This window comes from Styela clava, chromosome 4, assembly GCF_964204865.1.
Source record: "Styela clava chromosome 4, kaStyClav1.hap1.2, whole genome shotgun sequence".
Taxonomy (NCBI): domain Eukaryota; kingdom Metazoa; phylum Chordata; class Ascidiacea; order Stolidobranchia; family Styelidae; genus Styela; species Styela clava.
Genome location: NC_135253.1, coordinates 1,565,285 through 1,584,148, shown reverse-complemented (window position 1 = coordinate 1,584,148; position 18,864 = coordinate 1,565,285). Strand labels below are relative to the sequence as shown.

The window sequence follows — 18,864 nt, the reverse complement described above, 5'->3', positions numbered from 1 at the left end:
AGTTCACTTGACGCCTGGTGTTCAGTTCAATTCCAAACATCCGAAACAAACAGCTGGTTAACTATTTCCATACCGGCATGGACTAGGGACGACGAGGCCATAGTTCGTCATATGATCATGTCGTTTTGTCGGCTTTCCTCTTCCCCAGGAACGAATAACATTGTGACCGTTGCTGTCAATTACACAGTATTTTCGAAACGGGTTACAATGCATTGAGCTTACAATCGATAGAAATCATAAAATATACTCAGTAGTTTTGCTGGCTCATGCCAAATCTAAATTCAGTCACGGCAAATCCTATGTAACACCGTTTTTACATGACATTTTGTAACCTGCCGAAAAATGTTTCCAGGTACATGTTGGTGTATAGTGGCGGCGCGTGGTCATTTTGACAACCGGGGCAAGCTACTGCGGGACCAAGTCACCCCCATCTACGGGGACAGGATGAGCGCTGTAAGTTCTTCCATCATTTTATGAGTATAAAAACCATTCCATCGGTAACAACCAATCGGCAAAAGCGACAATTTTTAACGATAAGAAAGTGTCTTTAAAACCGGTCCAAGTCAAGGGATTAATAAATATAGACATAGTTTATTTTGAAACCTCTTTCAAAAGGAAAGGCAATATTTACCCAGATAAATACAATGACATATTAACAGAAACTTCGGAAAAGCAGACAAAACCTAAAATAAGGTTTAAAACGTTACTATGAAGAAAGGAAAGTTAATGCAAAGATAAGGACATGCGTCGCTCACTCATATATAGATATATATGCTGCTAGACTTCTACTGCTTGAACATATATGCAACACGCCGCGGTTTCTTAAAAGCAAAATGCTCAATAACGCGCTGATTAAAGTCATGCATCCCAGAAATAACGTCTCTGTGAATGGATAAAACAGCCAAGGAATTTAATCTATCTTGCTTCATTGTGTTTCTGAGATACGTTTTAATACGCTTCAGCGGGCTGAATGTTCGCTCTGCGTCGGCGGAAGAAATAGGCGTCGTCAAAATGATGTCCAGAAATTTTGCAGACGCCGCAAAGGTAGTTACTAGAGTGTTATCTATGAGGAACCCATAGAGCGCGCAAGCTGATGTGATGTTCAAAAAAGTTTGATTGGTGTATATACATCGCAATTCATTTTCCAATTTACCCACGTTTATCATGGGGTAAAATTTTGAGACAGTAGCCAACAAATGGATGGGAAATTGACGTGCAAATTTTGAAAAATTTTTGGGGTTCATCAAAGAGAACGCGGCGGAGGTGTTCAGCGCGCAGACGATCGCCTATTTGATTCACCAGAATGTCACAGCATTCCTTTGCAGACAAAATCAAACGCTGCGTTGTTGCCGCGACAGTAGCCAACAAATGGATGGGAAATTGACGTGCAAATTTTGAAAAATTTTTTTGATGTTCATCAAAGAGAACAAAGAGAAGGAAGGTGTTCAGTGCGCAGACGATCGCCTATTTGATTCACCAGAATGTCACAGCATACCTTTGCAGACAAAATCAAACGCTGCGTTGTTTGCCCGCGGCGTAAAGAAGCACTCCATGTGTCGTCGTATTTTATTGTTTCCCGGATACGAGATACAGCATCGCAGAAGTCTGAAATACACGACTGCACAGACGCTCCATCCATTAGCCTTGACTGCAATGCGCCGTATAATACATCCACGTGATAGAATATTGTGGAGAAAAAATGAAAACTCACCATCTTCTAGCAGACGCTTTAGACCTGCCGCCTCCCTCACAGAGCGTTCGTCCCGAACCGGAGAGCTCTGAATGCCATTGAAACACTCAATGAGCTCAGACCTAATTTCGGACACGCCCTGCACCACGCGTGATTGGAAGTTCCAACGTGTTGGTGCACAAGCTGGGAGACGGCGGCTACATATCTGGCGAAGGAGGTCAGAGGGCTTCGGCGAAACGGAAAAAAATGAAGAAAACCCCGAAACATTTGCAAAAAATATACGGACGAGAGGGGTATCAAGACACATATTTTTAATTACGAGGTTAAATTGATGTGCATAACAATGTAAAAAATGCGCATGAGGAAAATCTTCTTTTATATAAACTTGAACACCATGTTTCGACCCACTCATGACTGCCGCGCCGTCATAAGTTTGGGCTATCAATTTTGACTTCGCGTTGTAAGGCTGTAACACTTCTTTCAGTACAGCCGATATCCCGCAAGCCGTGCGATCAACGATTGGTACAAAGCTGTGAAATCTCTCGGTAGGTTTACCATCTTTCACAAACCGAAAAATCACAGCCAGTTGGGAAACGCACGTGATGTCAGTTGTCTCGTCAGACTGAATCGAAAGGAACTGGCAATTCTCAATTTCCAGAGCCAAATGTTGTAAATAAATTTTATACATTGAGTCGAGCAAATCATTTTGGATATCCTTAGATGCCCCTTTCGAAACAGTTGCGGCATCAAGATGATCTCTCAATACTGTATCTAGGGATGCGGTGTATTCCACCATATCCAAAAATACCCCTCTATTAGAAGAGCCAGCCCGTTCATCGTGCCCACGGAGGAACAGTTCGTGACAACCAATGAACTTCAAAACATCTATCAATCGACCGAGAACATGGCGGTTTTTCTCGACGTTTTGGTTGTGCCGACGAATAGAAACCGCGCGTCCTTCATCCAACTGTGCTGCAATATTAACATTTCCGAATGTTCGGTATTTTACTGCATTGTCCAGATGCTCCATAGAAGATTGATGATCCCTGGCACGCTCGGAAAGATGTTTAAGATCTCTAAACCCAAATTTACACCAACGTGAGTCACGGGCGGTAGCAAAAAGTAGGCAATAAAAACAAAAAAGTGCATTTTTGTCCTCGCTGTAACACAACCATTCGTGTTTTTTATATCAAGTTTCTGCGCAGAATGTACGCCGACGCTTTCCTCCGTCATGGGATTGTTCCAGTGAACAATTTTTTGGTTGATAAGGCCCAAGACGTTGTACCTCTAATTTTTGTTCCAGCGGCAGCTGCGAAAACGGAGTGCGAAGTAGTGCATCAACCTTATTCATTATGAGGTCTAAGGCTAAGAAATGCGAAGGCGGAAAGAAGTGAGGAGCTCAAAAGGAATGTGGAAAATCGAAAGCAAATGGACTAAAGGTCTCTAACTGATTCAAATAGCGAAACAAGCGACAAAAACGAAGGCGAGGAAACTATCAACTCTTCAAGCAACCAACGAACGAGAAGGAATGCGCGAATATGTCAACACGTTGTTGTAAGAAACGTCGGCATTGTGTCGTCATAATTTCGGGGCTAGCCCCCGATCAAAGTGACTATAAACCAAGTGAGGACAACCATTGGTAACGTTATAAGCGCTATGTGACGTCACACCCGCCATTTTGTGTCCAAGAGTTCTAACGCTGTATGATCATAACTAAGTGATTTTAAACCTGCGATCGTTAAACATTTGAATATAAAAAAAAAGATGCTTAATTCGGAGCAAACTATCGCAGCGGCAAAACGAATGAGCATTCTTTTGGAAAATTTATTTAAATTTCTCAGATATCTCGGCTCGGCGGTATGGTCAGCATATACGAAGTTATGGTTAGGGTCATCCAACTTCACTTGATAAATCGGCACCCAATAAGACCAAAAATATTAAACAAAGTTGGCCCCGATGATTTAGTAAAAGAAACAGAAAACAAACGCGGCGAGTGGAAGATAAAAGAGAGAATACGATATACAATGAGCAACCGGGGCAAAATCGGCTTCGCCCCGTCGACGTTCGGCGAAGGCTTTGCGAGCGAAAAATGAACCATGTCGGGAGAATATGGCTATTGTAGACAGTCTGTGCAACCGATATTGAGGTATTTTTCGAATATTTTTTATTATACCGAAAAAAACCTATTGACGCGCCGCCACTGCACTGTATTAGCTTATAGAAACCATAAGGCCCACAATGTAAATCGGCACTATGTGTGAGAATGTATTGGAAATTTGGCGATCTGTGAGCAAGTAAATGGGGTAATATCTCGTAACCGCTTTCAGGAATTGCAGAGATGTTTTGTAAACGATCCAAGTGCTTCAGAATAGAGATGTTTCATTATCGGCTATTTTTTCGGTATCGGTATCGGCTGAATTTATACCGATATTTCTGATATATTTACCTTTTTGATATGATCAATAATGTTTTAAAAGATAAGTTAAAATATTACTTTTTAATTTATTTTTCGCCTGGAGAGATCGTGAACTATGAGCCATGCATGTCTCCAACCTCGCGAGTAGTAACGGGAATAGGATTCACTTTTTTTTAAATATTTACTAACAGAACTAGCTCATCTAATTTGGCTATTTTCGCTGCCATATTTTTTATTGACATTTTTAATACATATTAATTATAAAGATATATATCAACACGGCACAGAAAAGAGAGCAACCAGGTGCCCAGTTTTAAATCATACAGTGGAATCGGAGTCCTTTTCTACAGCACATGCACGGTTATAAATTCTGACTGTTTATCGTCAAGCGCGAGTGTCATTCAGTCAATCGACGTCGTTAAACTAAATTCTGACACCATTATCCCCCACGCAGGTATTATAAATTGTGATAATTTTAATTTTGTTTGAATACACAATTTCTTTATAGATTTATTGATGTGGTCGCCTAGTATTATAGGTACGTCTAGTTGGCGCAGTCAGTCAGTCAGTAGTTTATTTTATCACATACCAAAAGTACACAATAGACAAAAATAACTACGAATCACATATAAAACAATACTTTCAGTGTGAAGGGAGGCGCGATAAACCAGAAGAGGTTATCGAGCAGCGTCACCCTGGGGGAGTGAGTCTAAAAATTAAATCATAGTGAGAAAAAAGTATCCTTTCATTTTGGCTGTAATTTATTGCCGCGACGATCAGGATTGAACACAAAATGAAATATTTGCATATATTCGACATTCTTTTAAACACGAAAAACGATATTCGAAAGTCGCGATATTAATATTAAATTGGAATTGGACATCCCGGCATATGAATTTTCCAATTTGACACCGATATTACTACCGTCACTGTACAATGCATCCGAATCAATTATTGCAACTGGATATAAATTTCATATGTGATATATCTCTTTTTCAATCTGAAATAATGTGTACTATGAATAACGCTCAAAGACCATTGTTTTAACCCGTCTGCCCTACACAGCACACATTAAATCAAGAGTTCCCAAACTTTATTGCCCGCTTGCCAAAATTGGTATTGGAAGGATGTTCGCGGGCCGGATTTGGCCCTCGGGCCGCGGTTTGGGAACCCCTGCATTAAATTAAGATAATAATTACATAGTATCGGTATCGGAATATTGGCCATTTTGTAATATCGGTATCGGCGTTTTTAGTTGGTATCGGTTTCGGCGACAAAAGTGGTATTGCCACATCTCTACTTTACAACAAAAAATATTCTGACAAAAGCTACAGTGTTTTGACCTGCGTGTTTCCGGTTAGGACAGTTGAATACAGATCTGCTGACACGACGGGGGGCTAATATAGGTTTATTTCGACTTCATAATCAGCATAAACGGCGATGAAATGGTTGATAAAAAAAATAATAAAAACTGATTATGAAATCAGGAGAGAGAACAAAACCTTGGATAAGGTTTCAAACGTACAGAATATAATATAGAAGGTATTGCCAATGGGAAACGGGACGTGTTGAGTTTAAGATCCATGGAAGAACCACTGTTCGAAGGGTGGAGTGACAGTTTGCTTCGTTTAAGCAGAGTAGTCTCTGATTTAGGGGCGAAACTGACTCATGCCCTTTCAATATGAAAATTATTTTTTGTCGTGCGATTGCTTCTACCGTTTGTTACCTTTCCATCCCTGTTTTATACTGCAAATGAATCAAAAACTGCAAAAATTGTTCACTGAGTTCGTCCGTTTTATATTGAATAAAATATTTAAACTTGTTTTGAGTCAACGACTCAACATACCGTTTTGAGTCGTGCATTTTCACTATTTCAAAGTGAAGTCGAAGGTTCAAATTTGTTTCATATTTGTCTAACATATTTCGAAAATACAAAAGATGCCAAGCATTAGATTCTGTGCAACTATTTATTTTCCAGAGTTAAACCGTAAGCGTTAAACCAGGATGAATGATATAAAGCTCTCAGAATATGAATATGAATATATGAAACTGAATATATTCAGTTAACCATGGTTCGATCACCAAGTGCTGGCCACACGGGGCGCGGTGAGCCTGGCGGCGTATGGTAGCCATGGTTTAGCGTCCAGATTCTGTTATGATTCTTTATGACTTAGTCTCCCCCCTTGGTGCGGCTGTCAAGTTTGTTTAAATTTATTAAATGTGATGACACGGCCGCTATTATGGCAGATCAGATTGTCAGAAGTCTTAAGCCGGGCACAAAACATATAAATTTGAATGGGAGGAAGCTGAAAGCAGTGCCCAAACCCATCTGCTTGGTCACCAACTTGGTAGTACTGGAACTGAAAAACAACTTCATTCATGACTTGCCTAATGCTCTTTCGAGACTTGAAAACGTGAGTAGATATTCGATTCATCGGATAGGCTAGTCAAATTGAGAAATTTCTGGGCAACTGAAGTTTATATCCAGATATTAGGTACCGTACCGGTACAGTATTATTGCTCTACCGTTTGTGTTCAGCATTCAGAAACAACAATATTTTACTGTAATCTTTTCATTTAAATAATATCTGATACAGAAAAAGTACAACAGTTGATATTTCAACTTGCCCTACTCATTGAGTCATGTATTCCGAATATGTGCATAGCTTAGCCTATATATTTAAAATAGATTTCATTCATTTATGTTATCTTTTTGGACATGAGCTCAAATTGCTAATTTTTGAATCATGTCGTAGTTTTTTCGAAGAAATTTGACTTGTCCATCAACTTGGAGTAAATTATAAGCAGTATGTTATACAGTACCCACAGGAATTTAAAACTGTTGGGCCAATGAACAAAAACAAACTAAAATGGCATTATTGATGAAAAGCAATATTAACATACAGTATTTTGGAATGAACTGCCATCCATTTACATATATAAGCTTGATATTTTTAGCTTGAGATATTAAACGTTGGTGGAAATGAACTGGAAATTCTTCCTGAGGTTATAAAATCAATGACAAAATTGACAAAGCTGCATCTGTTCAAGAACAAGATACAAGAATTAAATACGAATGTCCTTTGTAAGTGAGCTGGAAATAATATTAAATATTGATATAAATATTTGAATATTAATTTGTAATATTTTAATTCTACTCAAACTTCATTTTGTATTCGTATAGTTATTATAAAGGAAAATATTGTAGCATTGAAGGTTTGTGTGTACAGTTGTGAATGATTAAACTCTTAGTTGATTTCTCGATGCTTCTTATCCATTTGACATTGCTATATTTGCATTTATTGTGTTTATATTTTTGTAATGGATATTTTTATATCAACAGGCCAGCTCACATCATTAGTATTTTTAAATTTGAATGATAATCAGATAAAAGAGATTCCACCTGAAATCGAAAGGTTTGTTGCTGATCATTCAATTAAATAAATCTGTTAAAACTGTTGAATTCATTGCCTATTTATCTTGAAGTTTGTAACTCAAACTCACCACAATGTCGTTTGAGGAATCAGTTTAGACTTGATTGAAATATTAAGCAAATCCAACCAGGAAAATTACTTTTTTATTCGGCCTGGGTAAGGGATGGGCAAACAACGGCTACTAAAGCATTTTGTGTGGCCTCATACTCTTGGAGAAACTTGTGAAAATTTCATAAAACTTTGTACAAAATTTAGATATATTTTTATAATTTATTTATATTATCTATGAATTATCATGATAGATTTCCCATTTTTATTAGAATTTGAAGAAATTTTCAACGGTTTTTTAAATACAAGTATTATAAATTTGTTCTGAAGTTATTAATATACTATTTTGAACTTAATTCAGACATCTCTCTCATCTCATCTCAAATATTTGAATCTATTTTTGGCTAATTTTCGAATCACTAAAATCAGGTACATAAAACGGAAAAGGCTTGAAACCACCTTTGCAGGTCGTTAGACCCCTTCGCTCCTGGCTTAATTGGTTTCCCGATAATTCTCTCGCCTTCATTTTGCAATAAACATGTCATTCCTAATGCCTGGTGGCACGTGATTAGCCATTTCATGCATGGTCATCATAACTTAAAAGTTATATTCGGTAATGACGTTTTTGAGAGAAAACAAGGAGAAAAAAGCAATATATTATCCTTAGAAAACGATATTTCTATAAATAGAATCGATTTGAAGCTATTGAGTTAGGCGTCTCTGGAACATGGTACAGGCAACTCAAAGCAGAAACAGGTATTGTGGGATCCTCATGATGGCAATACTGCACTCTTGCATTTTGATGGCTGTTGTACACTAACAATATTATAGTCATCAAATAATATTGTCATCAAACTAGCTTCGAATTTTTTAAATGCAATTTTGAATTTGCGCAACAGTTTTATCTATATTAATGGTTGTTATCATTTTGCTGAAAATGATACAAAAAAACATAAGACCATTGATAATGGGATTAAAATAGCATATACAGGCTTTACATACCCTATTAAAACTGAATTCATTATAATTGAAAGTGCAATTTTTGAATTGTGCAATTTTTACTCTCAACACCTCAACAGATTTCGAAACCCTCTAATTTTGTGGTCCTTCATTTTTTTTGATGAGTTCATACAAGTGTGATCTCCTTTCATAAATCCGAAAACATGGTATTGCAAAATACCAGCAGTAAGTCAGATGTAACTGCGATACATTACCACAATGTCGAAGGGCAAGCGTTTACTGTATGATAGAGGCAAATTTAGGATTGTGCAATAATTTGGTTCGATTCGGCGAAAATATTCGATTCGAATCAAAAAATTATTCGATTTTGGACAGCCCTACATCTCTAGGCACTGAACCTTATCAATTTTTGTTGTACGGTAATTAAAAATTCTGACTACAAAATGCCCCAGAATTGTGACTTAATGAAATGGTATATAACAGATATCTGAACTGGCAACTTTATTTTTATACATTGATGTAGGCTACAATACTCTTATATAATATACACTATTTATACATTAATGGTAAACATTTTGTGTGCGGAAAATGGTAGTCATATTGAATTTATTTTCAGATTGGAGAAGCTTGAAGTCATCAGCTTGAATCATAACTGCCTCGTCACTCTTTGCAGTGAAATCTGTTTTCTTCCGAACCTTCGAGAAATTCATGCAACTCATAACTCACTTAGTACACTACCTCTTGAATTAGGATTCCTAGAAAACCTTGAAAAACTTCATTTATCAAGAAATAAAATCAAAGAATTACCTGAGGTGCGTAGTATTAGGTAATGAGAATATTTATCAGTATGCCTTTCACTACAATAGGTATGGTAATAGAAAACAATTTTAGCTTCAGTTGTTCCACTACATCAGGGGTGTGCAACCTTTTTTGCATGCGGGCCAAATATTAATAACTGGGTAAAACCGCGGGCCACACCTTCATTTAACATAGGCTTTCTATTAGTTGCAGGCACAAAATAGTGTCTTTTTGTTATTGATCTCATGCCGTCATCATTAGGGGTCCTTGCAAAAATGATGAGTTAAAACGCATAAATTTCTTAAAACTGTAATTCAAATATATTGTCACACCCAATTTAAACGAATTCAGTGAGAAATTTGCTGCTGGATTCTTTTCCTGACTACTTTTATCCAAATTTGGCACTTCTCCGCGGGCCGCACAATTTTTTCCTCATGGGTCGCATTTGGGCCGCACTTTGCACGCCGCTGCACTACATCATAGCTGTTATTCTGATTGTATTGACTTGAACTACTTCAAGTCTTACAGCATTCACTGGCATGTAGTGACCATCACCATCACAAATTTACATAGCTCATAGTATTCAGTGTTCATTCAGTGTCTTGAGTTGAGAAATTTTCCAACAAAATTAAGTACTGTTAATATACTAGAGTAATTACCGTATGAAAAATTTATAAAAAAAAGTAAAAATGTATTTTATCTTATTTAAATCACAAAATTTATCACACAGTTTGACTCTTGAGTTATATTTTGATGTAATTGCTTATATTAGGTGGTTGAAAATATACTGTCATTTTTGTATTGTTGCTCTAGAAAAGTAAAGATTTGTTTTTTTACAAAATCACTCACATTGAAAAATGTTGATACGGATCATGTAGAACAGTGGTCGGCAACCACCGGGCCGTGGCTCATTGCCGCTCCTCAGAAAGCTGGCACAAAATGTACATGGCTCTAATATCATCTCTACAACCACACTCCCTACGAAAAACAGCACCCAACAGCAAACCAGACATACACAACTCATCTGAGAAGCATGACTTCACAACCAATTGACATATGGCATTGTGTCTGCATGAGAAAGCCTCAAAGCAGTCCGAATAAGATTTCCCAAACAAAAGGATTTTCGCTAACAACGTGACTGCTGGCTCGCAGCTAACCAGCCAGACCTAGTAGCTATTAATACTGCGCTATACCTATACTCTATGATAAGTTAGCAAATCTTGTAATAAAATTAGCCATGGCTAAACAAACAATAATAATGCATTTCCTAAATGACCTCGCCCCAATATCTAACTGAGAGTGTCGATATAATCGGAACCCATCCGCGAAAAAAAGACTTTCAAGAGCAAGTACAGTGAATTATATTTGCAATATGTATTTGTAGCCGCAAGTGACAGAAACAAAATTTGTCCAGAAATTTACGACCTTTGTCAGAGCAGTTGAATAAAATTTCCAATGATAACGAGTTGGAGAACGTCTCTCAACATCTACATTGGCAGTCTTTTGGTCAAAACTCTTAGATGAATGCCCAAACATAGCCACAGAAGCTTCACAGGCACTGTTATCTTTTCCTTTGTGGATTCAGGTTTTCAATATTGACAAATACAAAAACAAAATACCGAAGTAGGCTGGGCGTACGAAACACTATCACTGGGGACCATAACGTTCGTTTGTATATATTTTGGTCAGGTATTACCGGTCTGTCACTCAAAAAAGGTTGCCGACTACTGATGTAGAATATTTTCATAAAATAAAATGTTTGTAAAGTGTTTCTTTGCATTTATCCTATTACATTATACTTGTCTTACAGGGCTTAGGCAAACTAAGAAAACTACGTCTTCTTGATGTTGCTGCAAATGAATTAAGAATATTTCCAACAGAGGTAAATGACAATAAAATTGTAATTGTATTCAATTTGTCATATGCATTTCTTTTGAAAAACTATGGTACATTTTTCTAAAAAAGCCTTCATTCAACTTGATACATACAGCAATATTCAGGGGAAGATTCGCTGTTTTGAATTAATAAGAGCCTAAGAGGATATCAATTTTGATCCACGTATCACGAGTTCCAGCGTCTGTACAATGAATCTTATTGGTTGCACATGAGAAGTACTAATCTGGACAAAATGAAAACATTATGAAACTTAGAATTTTTCATTATTATTTCATTATTTCATGTTTGATATTCATTACAGCTTTCCAATGTTCCTTTAAAAGAGTTGTATTGTGAAGCAAATCCATTATTGGAATGCATTGCTGTACATTCTGTACAAGAAGAAGAAATTTTATCTTTAAAGGTAAACTACTTTTAATTTGTAAATTTTTTTTGGGGTTATTTAGAGTCGTGTTTGACTAGCTGATTTCTTTGTTTTGTCCATATACATAGACTGCACTGATGCTATAGCAATAACTCAAAAGTTTATGGTTCAGCTTGGTGGTTCAATGTTCCGCGTGACACTTTCGTCAAATAAAAGTATTGAAGTAAATTAATAGTAAAGACTAAAACTTATTTTTTGCTGATTCATCTTTTGCGATTTCAATTAAAATTTTTGATTCCAGGAACTAGTTGCCCGCTTCATCATGAAAAATATCAAAGACAAGTGAGTATTATAAATTTACCACGCTCATATTATACATATAATTATTTTATTAGTTTTATTGAGGTTTGAGTTCTTCTATGAAGTTGGTCTGGTGTAGACATAGGACCTTTCGTTATATTACCTATTGCATACTTGACAAACACTCCAATTCAAATCCAAAAAACAGGTTGCTTGGTTTTCAAGATATTTATTTCAAGTCATGAGAGAGTTGATGTCTCTGCTTGAACATGCAAATGTATTGAATTTGAGTAACAATGAGTGTCAATTGTAAATACCTGACCAACAAATTATTTTCAGACTCAATAATTCAAAAGTGTTTTTATTTTTAGCCTATTAGCTAGGGATAGCCAAAATATATATTTTAATATTGCGAACACATTCTAAAATATTATTTTTGATTAGCAATATCTTCAACAACTGACCATTGTTTGCCATAATAGCATTATCCATTGTGTAGTATTAAGTTATTATCAATATCTCCTACAACAAGAGGCTTTGGTTTGTCATAATAGTGTTATCCATTGTATAATATTAAGACATTTCTGATGATAATCTTCTTTTGGCATTCGTATTTGATGTGTGCTGTAAATTACACCAGGTCATCCATTCTTCGGCATGAAATCCGAGACTTTCCTGCAGCAAGAGAAATGTTATCACAAGCAAGCAAATGTGCCGTTTGTTCAGATGCATTTCTCAATACCTGGTTAGAATGTGTTAAATTCATCTCTACGAGCAGTGAAAAGGTAATAATATGAAATAGGATGGAGTTTTTATTTGGAGGAAGGGGTTAAAGTATTGGACTTATCTAGTGGTTCTCAACCTTTATTCTCTCCTGGCCTACTTTCGTTGCACAGAAATGCTTCGGCCTATTACCATTATCATGCAATAGAAAAACTGCAAGAAAAAGGAAAAGGTATTTCTGCAAAGATTGACACTTTCACTCTAATAATAATGAGGACACCCTGTAGCAAAAAAACAGCGGCATATTCATTACTACTACAATCGCTATATTCAATAGGTTCGTGGCCTGCCTGAAAATGTCTCTTTGGGCCATGGCATCACAGATTACACATCTCTGATTCAAATTCCACGCCCACCACTTCACCCAGGGTGTAATAAATTGGGTAGACAATGTAGAACTGGAAAGATTCTGATCCTTCCAAGTAAAAGCAGCTCCAGATGTCAGTTGCTGCTTGTATAGAGCCTTATTCGGAACAAAAAGAAGGAACCCAATAATAATAAGCTTAGTCATGTGACCACTGTGGCCTTTCATGGTCCATGGTTATATTAAATCATGGACCATAGATGGCATGGAGGAAGCTGCAAGGCAATCTACCAATGATAAAGTGAACAACCATGTGACAGCTAGGAGTCCATCAATTATTTTACACAATAATTATCCTCATAAGCCCACATAGGGTGAACGGTGTTGCAGCAGCAAGTTCATAATAACTTAGCATGCAGAACCAATTGTCTGACGAAATTACAAGAATGATACAAACATCACAGCAGGAGCTTCCATCCAATACATAATTATTGTTAACAAAAGAATATTCGAGTAGTTGAACTTAATAATGTAGTGATGAACTGTGGGAGTGAATAACATGATTTGAGTGTATTATAATTAAATATTTGTTCGAAATGTAATTGCAATTTCTCGCTCTATGAAAAGAATTTTCAACTGACATTTTCAAGGTGAGCAATGTCAAACTATTTTGTACAAATTACCTTGACTGGCAATCACAATTCCTCAATGATCCATTTAATTGAAGTTTGTCAACAAATGATATTGGCTATATTGTGGCTCTTATTCGGTCAGTTTTTTTTTATATTTACATTCATGAAATGTAAGATTTTATTTCTGATGTTGGCAGTGCAATAGCTAACATACTTATAATTAATTATATGACTAATGAAAACAAATTAAAAAGAAACTAAATCCGTAGATATAGCTAACATACTTGTAATTATATGACTTATGAAAACTTGTTTGGAATGACAAATTAAAATAAAACTAAACCTGTGTGAAATGAACCGACAAATTGTTGTTATGAGTGCTCTCCGTTCCAGTGAACGATTCCATTGTAATGTTGGAATATATCTAACACTAGGCTGTTCCAAACCATTTCAAACGAAAGTTTGTATAGCATTGTAAAAGCAAATACCAGTTTGACCAAAATCAAACAAAAAGACATCATATAAGCTTATATATGGAGTATAGTAAATTGATCACCCAGTATTGAACTATTGTGGTGTAACCAGGGTTGTCCAAAACGAATCGAATATTCGAAATTATTCGAATATCAAGGTATTCGAATACCTTTTCGGCTCATTTCCGAATAATTACGAATAGTAGTCACTTTTCGCCGTAAACACGGTGTTTCGTTTTACCGGAATCTTCAAACGACTTTTTACGCTTTCTCACGTATTGTAATGACGATGAAATAGAGTCGGCATTTTGATTGTTTATATTCAGCGCGAATGTACGTCGCATAGTGTTGCGACACATTTGCGTTGGTGGACATTGCCGACATTCGTCCTTTAATTAACAAAATCATTTCCATTAGTCGAAAAATCGACAATCACCGTATTTCCCGGCTAATAAGTCGCTTTTCTTGACCCAATTTTGGCTTGATTTTTTGGGGGGAGGGGCGCCTTATTGAGAAAGCATGTTTATTTTATTTCTATGTGGCCTGCTTATTTTTCACATTAGTCTTCTCAAGCATAATTTGTGTTAAACCTTATATTTGGTTCTTATGGGTCTGCCAATCATGATATTTAATCGTAGGCCGGTTATCGTTACTTAAAAGAGAAAACACGGCCCCCGCCACCGAGATAAAGTAAGTGATTTATGACCCTTTGGTTTTGCCGATTCAGCAGAACACGACAGGGCCAGGAAAACACAGCTGTGAAATAACCCGTGGACGTACAGTGTGTTACTTATCACATTCCAAAATTATTTCAACATTCGGGTTAATAGGTTGTCCAAAATGATTGCCGTTTTACAACTTAAACAATTTTTCTACCCGTCTTATTGGAGGCCTGTATGGAAAAAAACCTTTTTTGAGTGCTAAAAATAGACATCCTCCTATTTGCCATGTGGACATATTAGCCCGGAAATACGGTATTTATAGCCGTCATTGTTACGATATCCAATAAATTGTCACAAGTTGGAAAAACAAGTCATTTATTAGAAAATAATTTCTGGCAAATATTTCTGATAACGATAGTTAAAAGTATCGATCCTTTAGCAGGATGATTTTTTGTTGCGCAAAATAATCCAATCCATGACTGGTACCAGCATTTAAAATGTCATGCCGTATTAATTTAATTCTGTTCAATGTAACTCATGGTTGTATCGACAATATGTGGACATAAAATGTGTGGTAAACTGACCGATAATATTAAATATTGATTTCTATTTTTATATTGACAAAATATTGAAAGTATTAATACCAAATACCACGGGTATTTGTGGACATGAAATACGTGGTAAACTGCCCAATTATAATTAATTTCGGATTCGTATTTACAAAATAATAAAACTATTATAATTCTAAAATGCAACGGCGATCTGTGGCCTTAAAATGTGTGGTAAACTGCCCGATTTACCAACATTTGAGTTATGATAATAGAATTAAATTAACACGGTCAGGCATTTTAAAAATATAATTAGTTTTTGATTCTTATTTTACGAAAAATTGTCACAAGACGGAAAAAGAATTTATACTTTATCCCACTCTTGGGAACTAATTTGGATAATGTTTGCCATTGGTTTGTATTTAGGAGTATGGACTTTTTACTAGGATGATTTTGTGTTACGCAAATATTCAAATCCATCATCGATACCACTATTGCCGTATTAATTTAATTCTGTTAACATGACTCTGGTATATAAAATATATACTGCAATAATCTGCAAATATGAAATGCCTGGTAATATAGCTAGGTTGTAACTTGTAGATAGCAGTTATTCCATTGCTTATTATATGGAAATTCTTACATACATTTAGATAAGCTTCAATTAGTGGATTTTATTTTCGAAGTATTCGAAATTTCATATTCGAAAAAAATAATTTCGAATGTATTCGAAATAGTGAACTATTCGATATTGGCCATCCCTGGGTGTAACATCTTTTCATCTGTTATATGAAATTTGATTCCACTATGTGTAGTATCATTTTACTCAACCACTGAAATCTGTAGGATTGGCTAAAGTGTTGTGTTAACATTCTATGAGAATAATCTTCAAGTTCATTTACATTCTAGAAATATTGATTAGCTAATAGCAATAGCAAAGACTGTATTTGTATTTTGAAACTCTTGTAATCTGCCAAGTCTAGCTATGATGTATGTGTAAATATTTCGCAATGTCTGGCTCCATTGCATCATCATCATACTTGTTTGACCTTCAAGAATGTCTCGCTACTTGACATGGGAGATATCACAAACACACATTTATTTTAATATCTTGGTTGAATGAAAACAGCTCCGAGGCAAATTATTAAACTCTTGTTGCAAGTTGTAACAAGTATATTTCCTAATATTGCACCACTGGCATGTTGTAGTGAAGTGGAATTCCACAAAATTAAATGCCAGGTCAATTGAAGGAAAATGCCAGTCATTCGTGTGACCAAGAAATGCTTGATCATTAATAAGAAAATTAGCGATTAGCATTTTTGCATTAAAAAAAAATGTCAATTCATCAATAAATTAAATGTCCATGCATGCTTAGATCAATTTTGTAACTCACTTTAACACAGATATCTACTTAGTTTGATTGACATATATACTAACACAATGATTAATCTCCCTTCTTTCAAATATGCTACCCTTTCCAGGAAGTCGTTTGAATACTGGATCGTAAAATAAACAACCCATATACCACCTGTACGAGGTCTTTCCTTCATCGCGGACCTCTAATCTTAATACGAAGTCAATGGAAGATGTGCAAAAACTTTTTTATATCCCATAATTTAAATGTTTGGGAATGAATTGCCAAAATTTTGATACTTGTAATGAATGAACAATGTCATTAACACGACTTTCACTCACATTTTGGCTCTGGAGTTATGATTTATTGATTTGCTATATTAATTAACAGGAAATCAAGATAAGGAAATGTAGTCAACATGTTATACCGGTCCGTGCTCTTCTTTGTTCATACAAATGCTTCAACACCCCGGGACATGGTTATTATGGAGTTGCATTCCCTTGACTGATGTGTTTATTTATATACCTGGATCCTATGTTTCTACCCATATGTACTACCTACATAATTTATCTTTTGCACTCTTTGAAAGCATTTGCTCAATTATATTTTTAATTAAAATGAACTATTTTTTGAAATAAAAATATACAAACTCAAATTGGTCTCTAAAGAATGGAATGGATAAACATAGGCCATAATTACATTTCCATGATGCAGCAAACTTAAATTCATGTGAACACAACTTGTGGCAAAATAAGTACTTGGTTGACATCTAGGCAAAGTGTTTTTTTAGCCTTCAAGAGCTTGGATCGGGAGTGAGTCTGATGTAAGCCTTCTCCGAAGGAAGCTTTGCTGTTTCGAAGCCTTTAGGAAACAACTTCTTCGCTTCATCATCTTTGATTGATGGTATAACCATGCACTTGTCTCCAGGTTGCCAATTTGCGGGTGTTGCAACTTTCTTTTCCATGGTCAGTTGCAAGGATTTCACCACTCTGAGTAATTCTGCTATATTTCTTCCTGTGGTAGCTGGGTAAAGGAGCGAAAGTTTAAGTTTCTTATCTTTTAATACAAAGACACACCTCGCAGTAACAGGCAATCCAGCTTTGTCAACTTCATCAGGATCCAGCATTCCAAGATCGGCTGCTTGCTTTCGGGATCCTGCTATGATAGGATAAGGAAATTTTCCACATGCTAGGCCATTGTAATGTTCAATATCCTTTATCCATCCTTCATGAGATGAAACAGTATCAATGGAGTAACCGATTAACTTAACTCCAAGTTTTTTAAAGTCTTCAGCTTGTTTCGCGACGGCACCTAATTCTGTGGTGCAAACTGGTGTATAATCTGCTGGATGAGAAAACAGAATAGCCCAAGAATCTCCAAGCCAATCATGAAAATTAAACTCGCCTTGAGTAGTTTGAAATTTATAGTTGGGGAATGTGTCTCCAAGCTTCAATGACATATTGCAATTTGCTTATTTCAGTAATTGACTGAGATAGTAATCTAAAAAAGGTTTATCAGTATAAAGGTCACAGTGTACATACGGTATATATATACTTACCGGTATGGACATGGTATACCTGTATACCAGCAGATCAGTCCACATGTGTAAGACTATATATGCATTGAGTAAATTGCAGTATTATAAATACAGGAATATGTTGTCATATCAGATTGCATGGATATTTGCAATTTACGCCGTGGTGATTATTATTAATTAAACGGTGCTCCAGAAGTATGCGCACCAAGATGTCGCACAACCTGAATCCTAACCGGTACACACACATACTATGTTCAGGTTGTGCGCCATCTTGGTGCGCATACTTCTGGAGGTCCAATTAAACACTCTATCTCATGTCCTAGTTAATAATTCATATACAAATTTGATCCACTAATCGCGAAACAAAAAGACAAAGCCTGTTCAAAAATATGGGTCTGGTAGAGTTTAGTACCGTAAAAGCAGGTAACTTCGGATGATTTCACTATATTAGTTGGCCTGGCTCAACAATTTTTGCATATGTCATTTCTAACCCCCACCTGACCATGTCACCAAAAAATACGTCATTGGTGGCGTAATAAGGCCCAACAAAGTAAGCGGATAGTCGTGCAAAATGCGCAGGCGATCGCCCGAAAGCAAGATATTCCTCTCGTTTTATCGTCGCAACGATCACAATATGAGTGATATCCAGCGTTAGCGAGTTCGTT

At 36.2% G+C, this 18,864-nt stretch overlaps 2 protein-coding genes across 2 annotated transcripts; one reads left to right on the top strand and one right to left on the bottom strand.

Moving 5' to 3' along the window:
- Positions 1-6,209: 6,209 nt before the first annotated feature.
- On the top strand, positions 6,210-17,318 carry LOC120326415 (leucine-rich repeat-containing protein 69-like). Its single transcript, XM_039392701.2, has 9 exons — positions 6,210-6,520; positions 7,065-7,191; positions 7,450-7,522; positions 9,165-9,360; positions 11,157-11,228; positions 11,544-11,645; positions 11,908-11,948; positions 12,547-12,691; positions 17,053-17,318. Exons 1-9 carry the CDS (start codon positions 6,347-6,349, stop codon positions 17,164-17,166), a joined length of 1,044 nt encoding a protein of 347 aa, XP_039248635.2. The 5' UTR covers positions 6,210-6,346; the 3' UTR covers positions 17,167-17,318.
- Positions 17,252-18,189, bottom strand: LOC120326416 (peroxiredoxin-6-like). Its single transcript, XM_039392702.2, has one exon. It carries the CDS (start codon positions 18,119-18,121, stop codon positions 17,456-17,458), a length of 666 nt encoding a protein of 221 aa, XP_039248636.2. The 5' UTR covers positions 18,122-18,189; the 3' UTR covers positions 17,252-17,455.
- Positions 18,190-18,864: the final 675 nt, after the last annotated feature.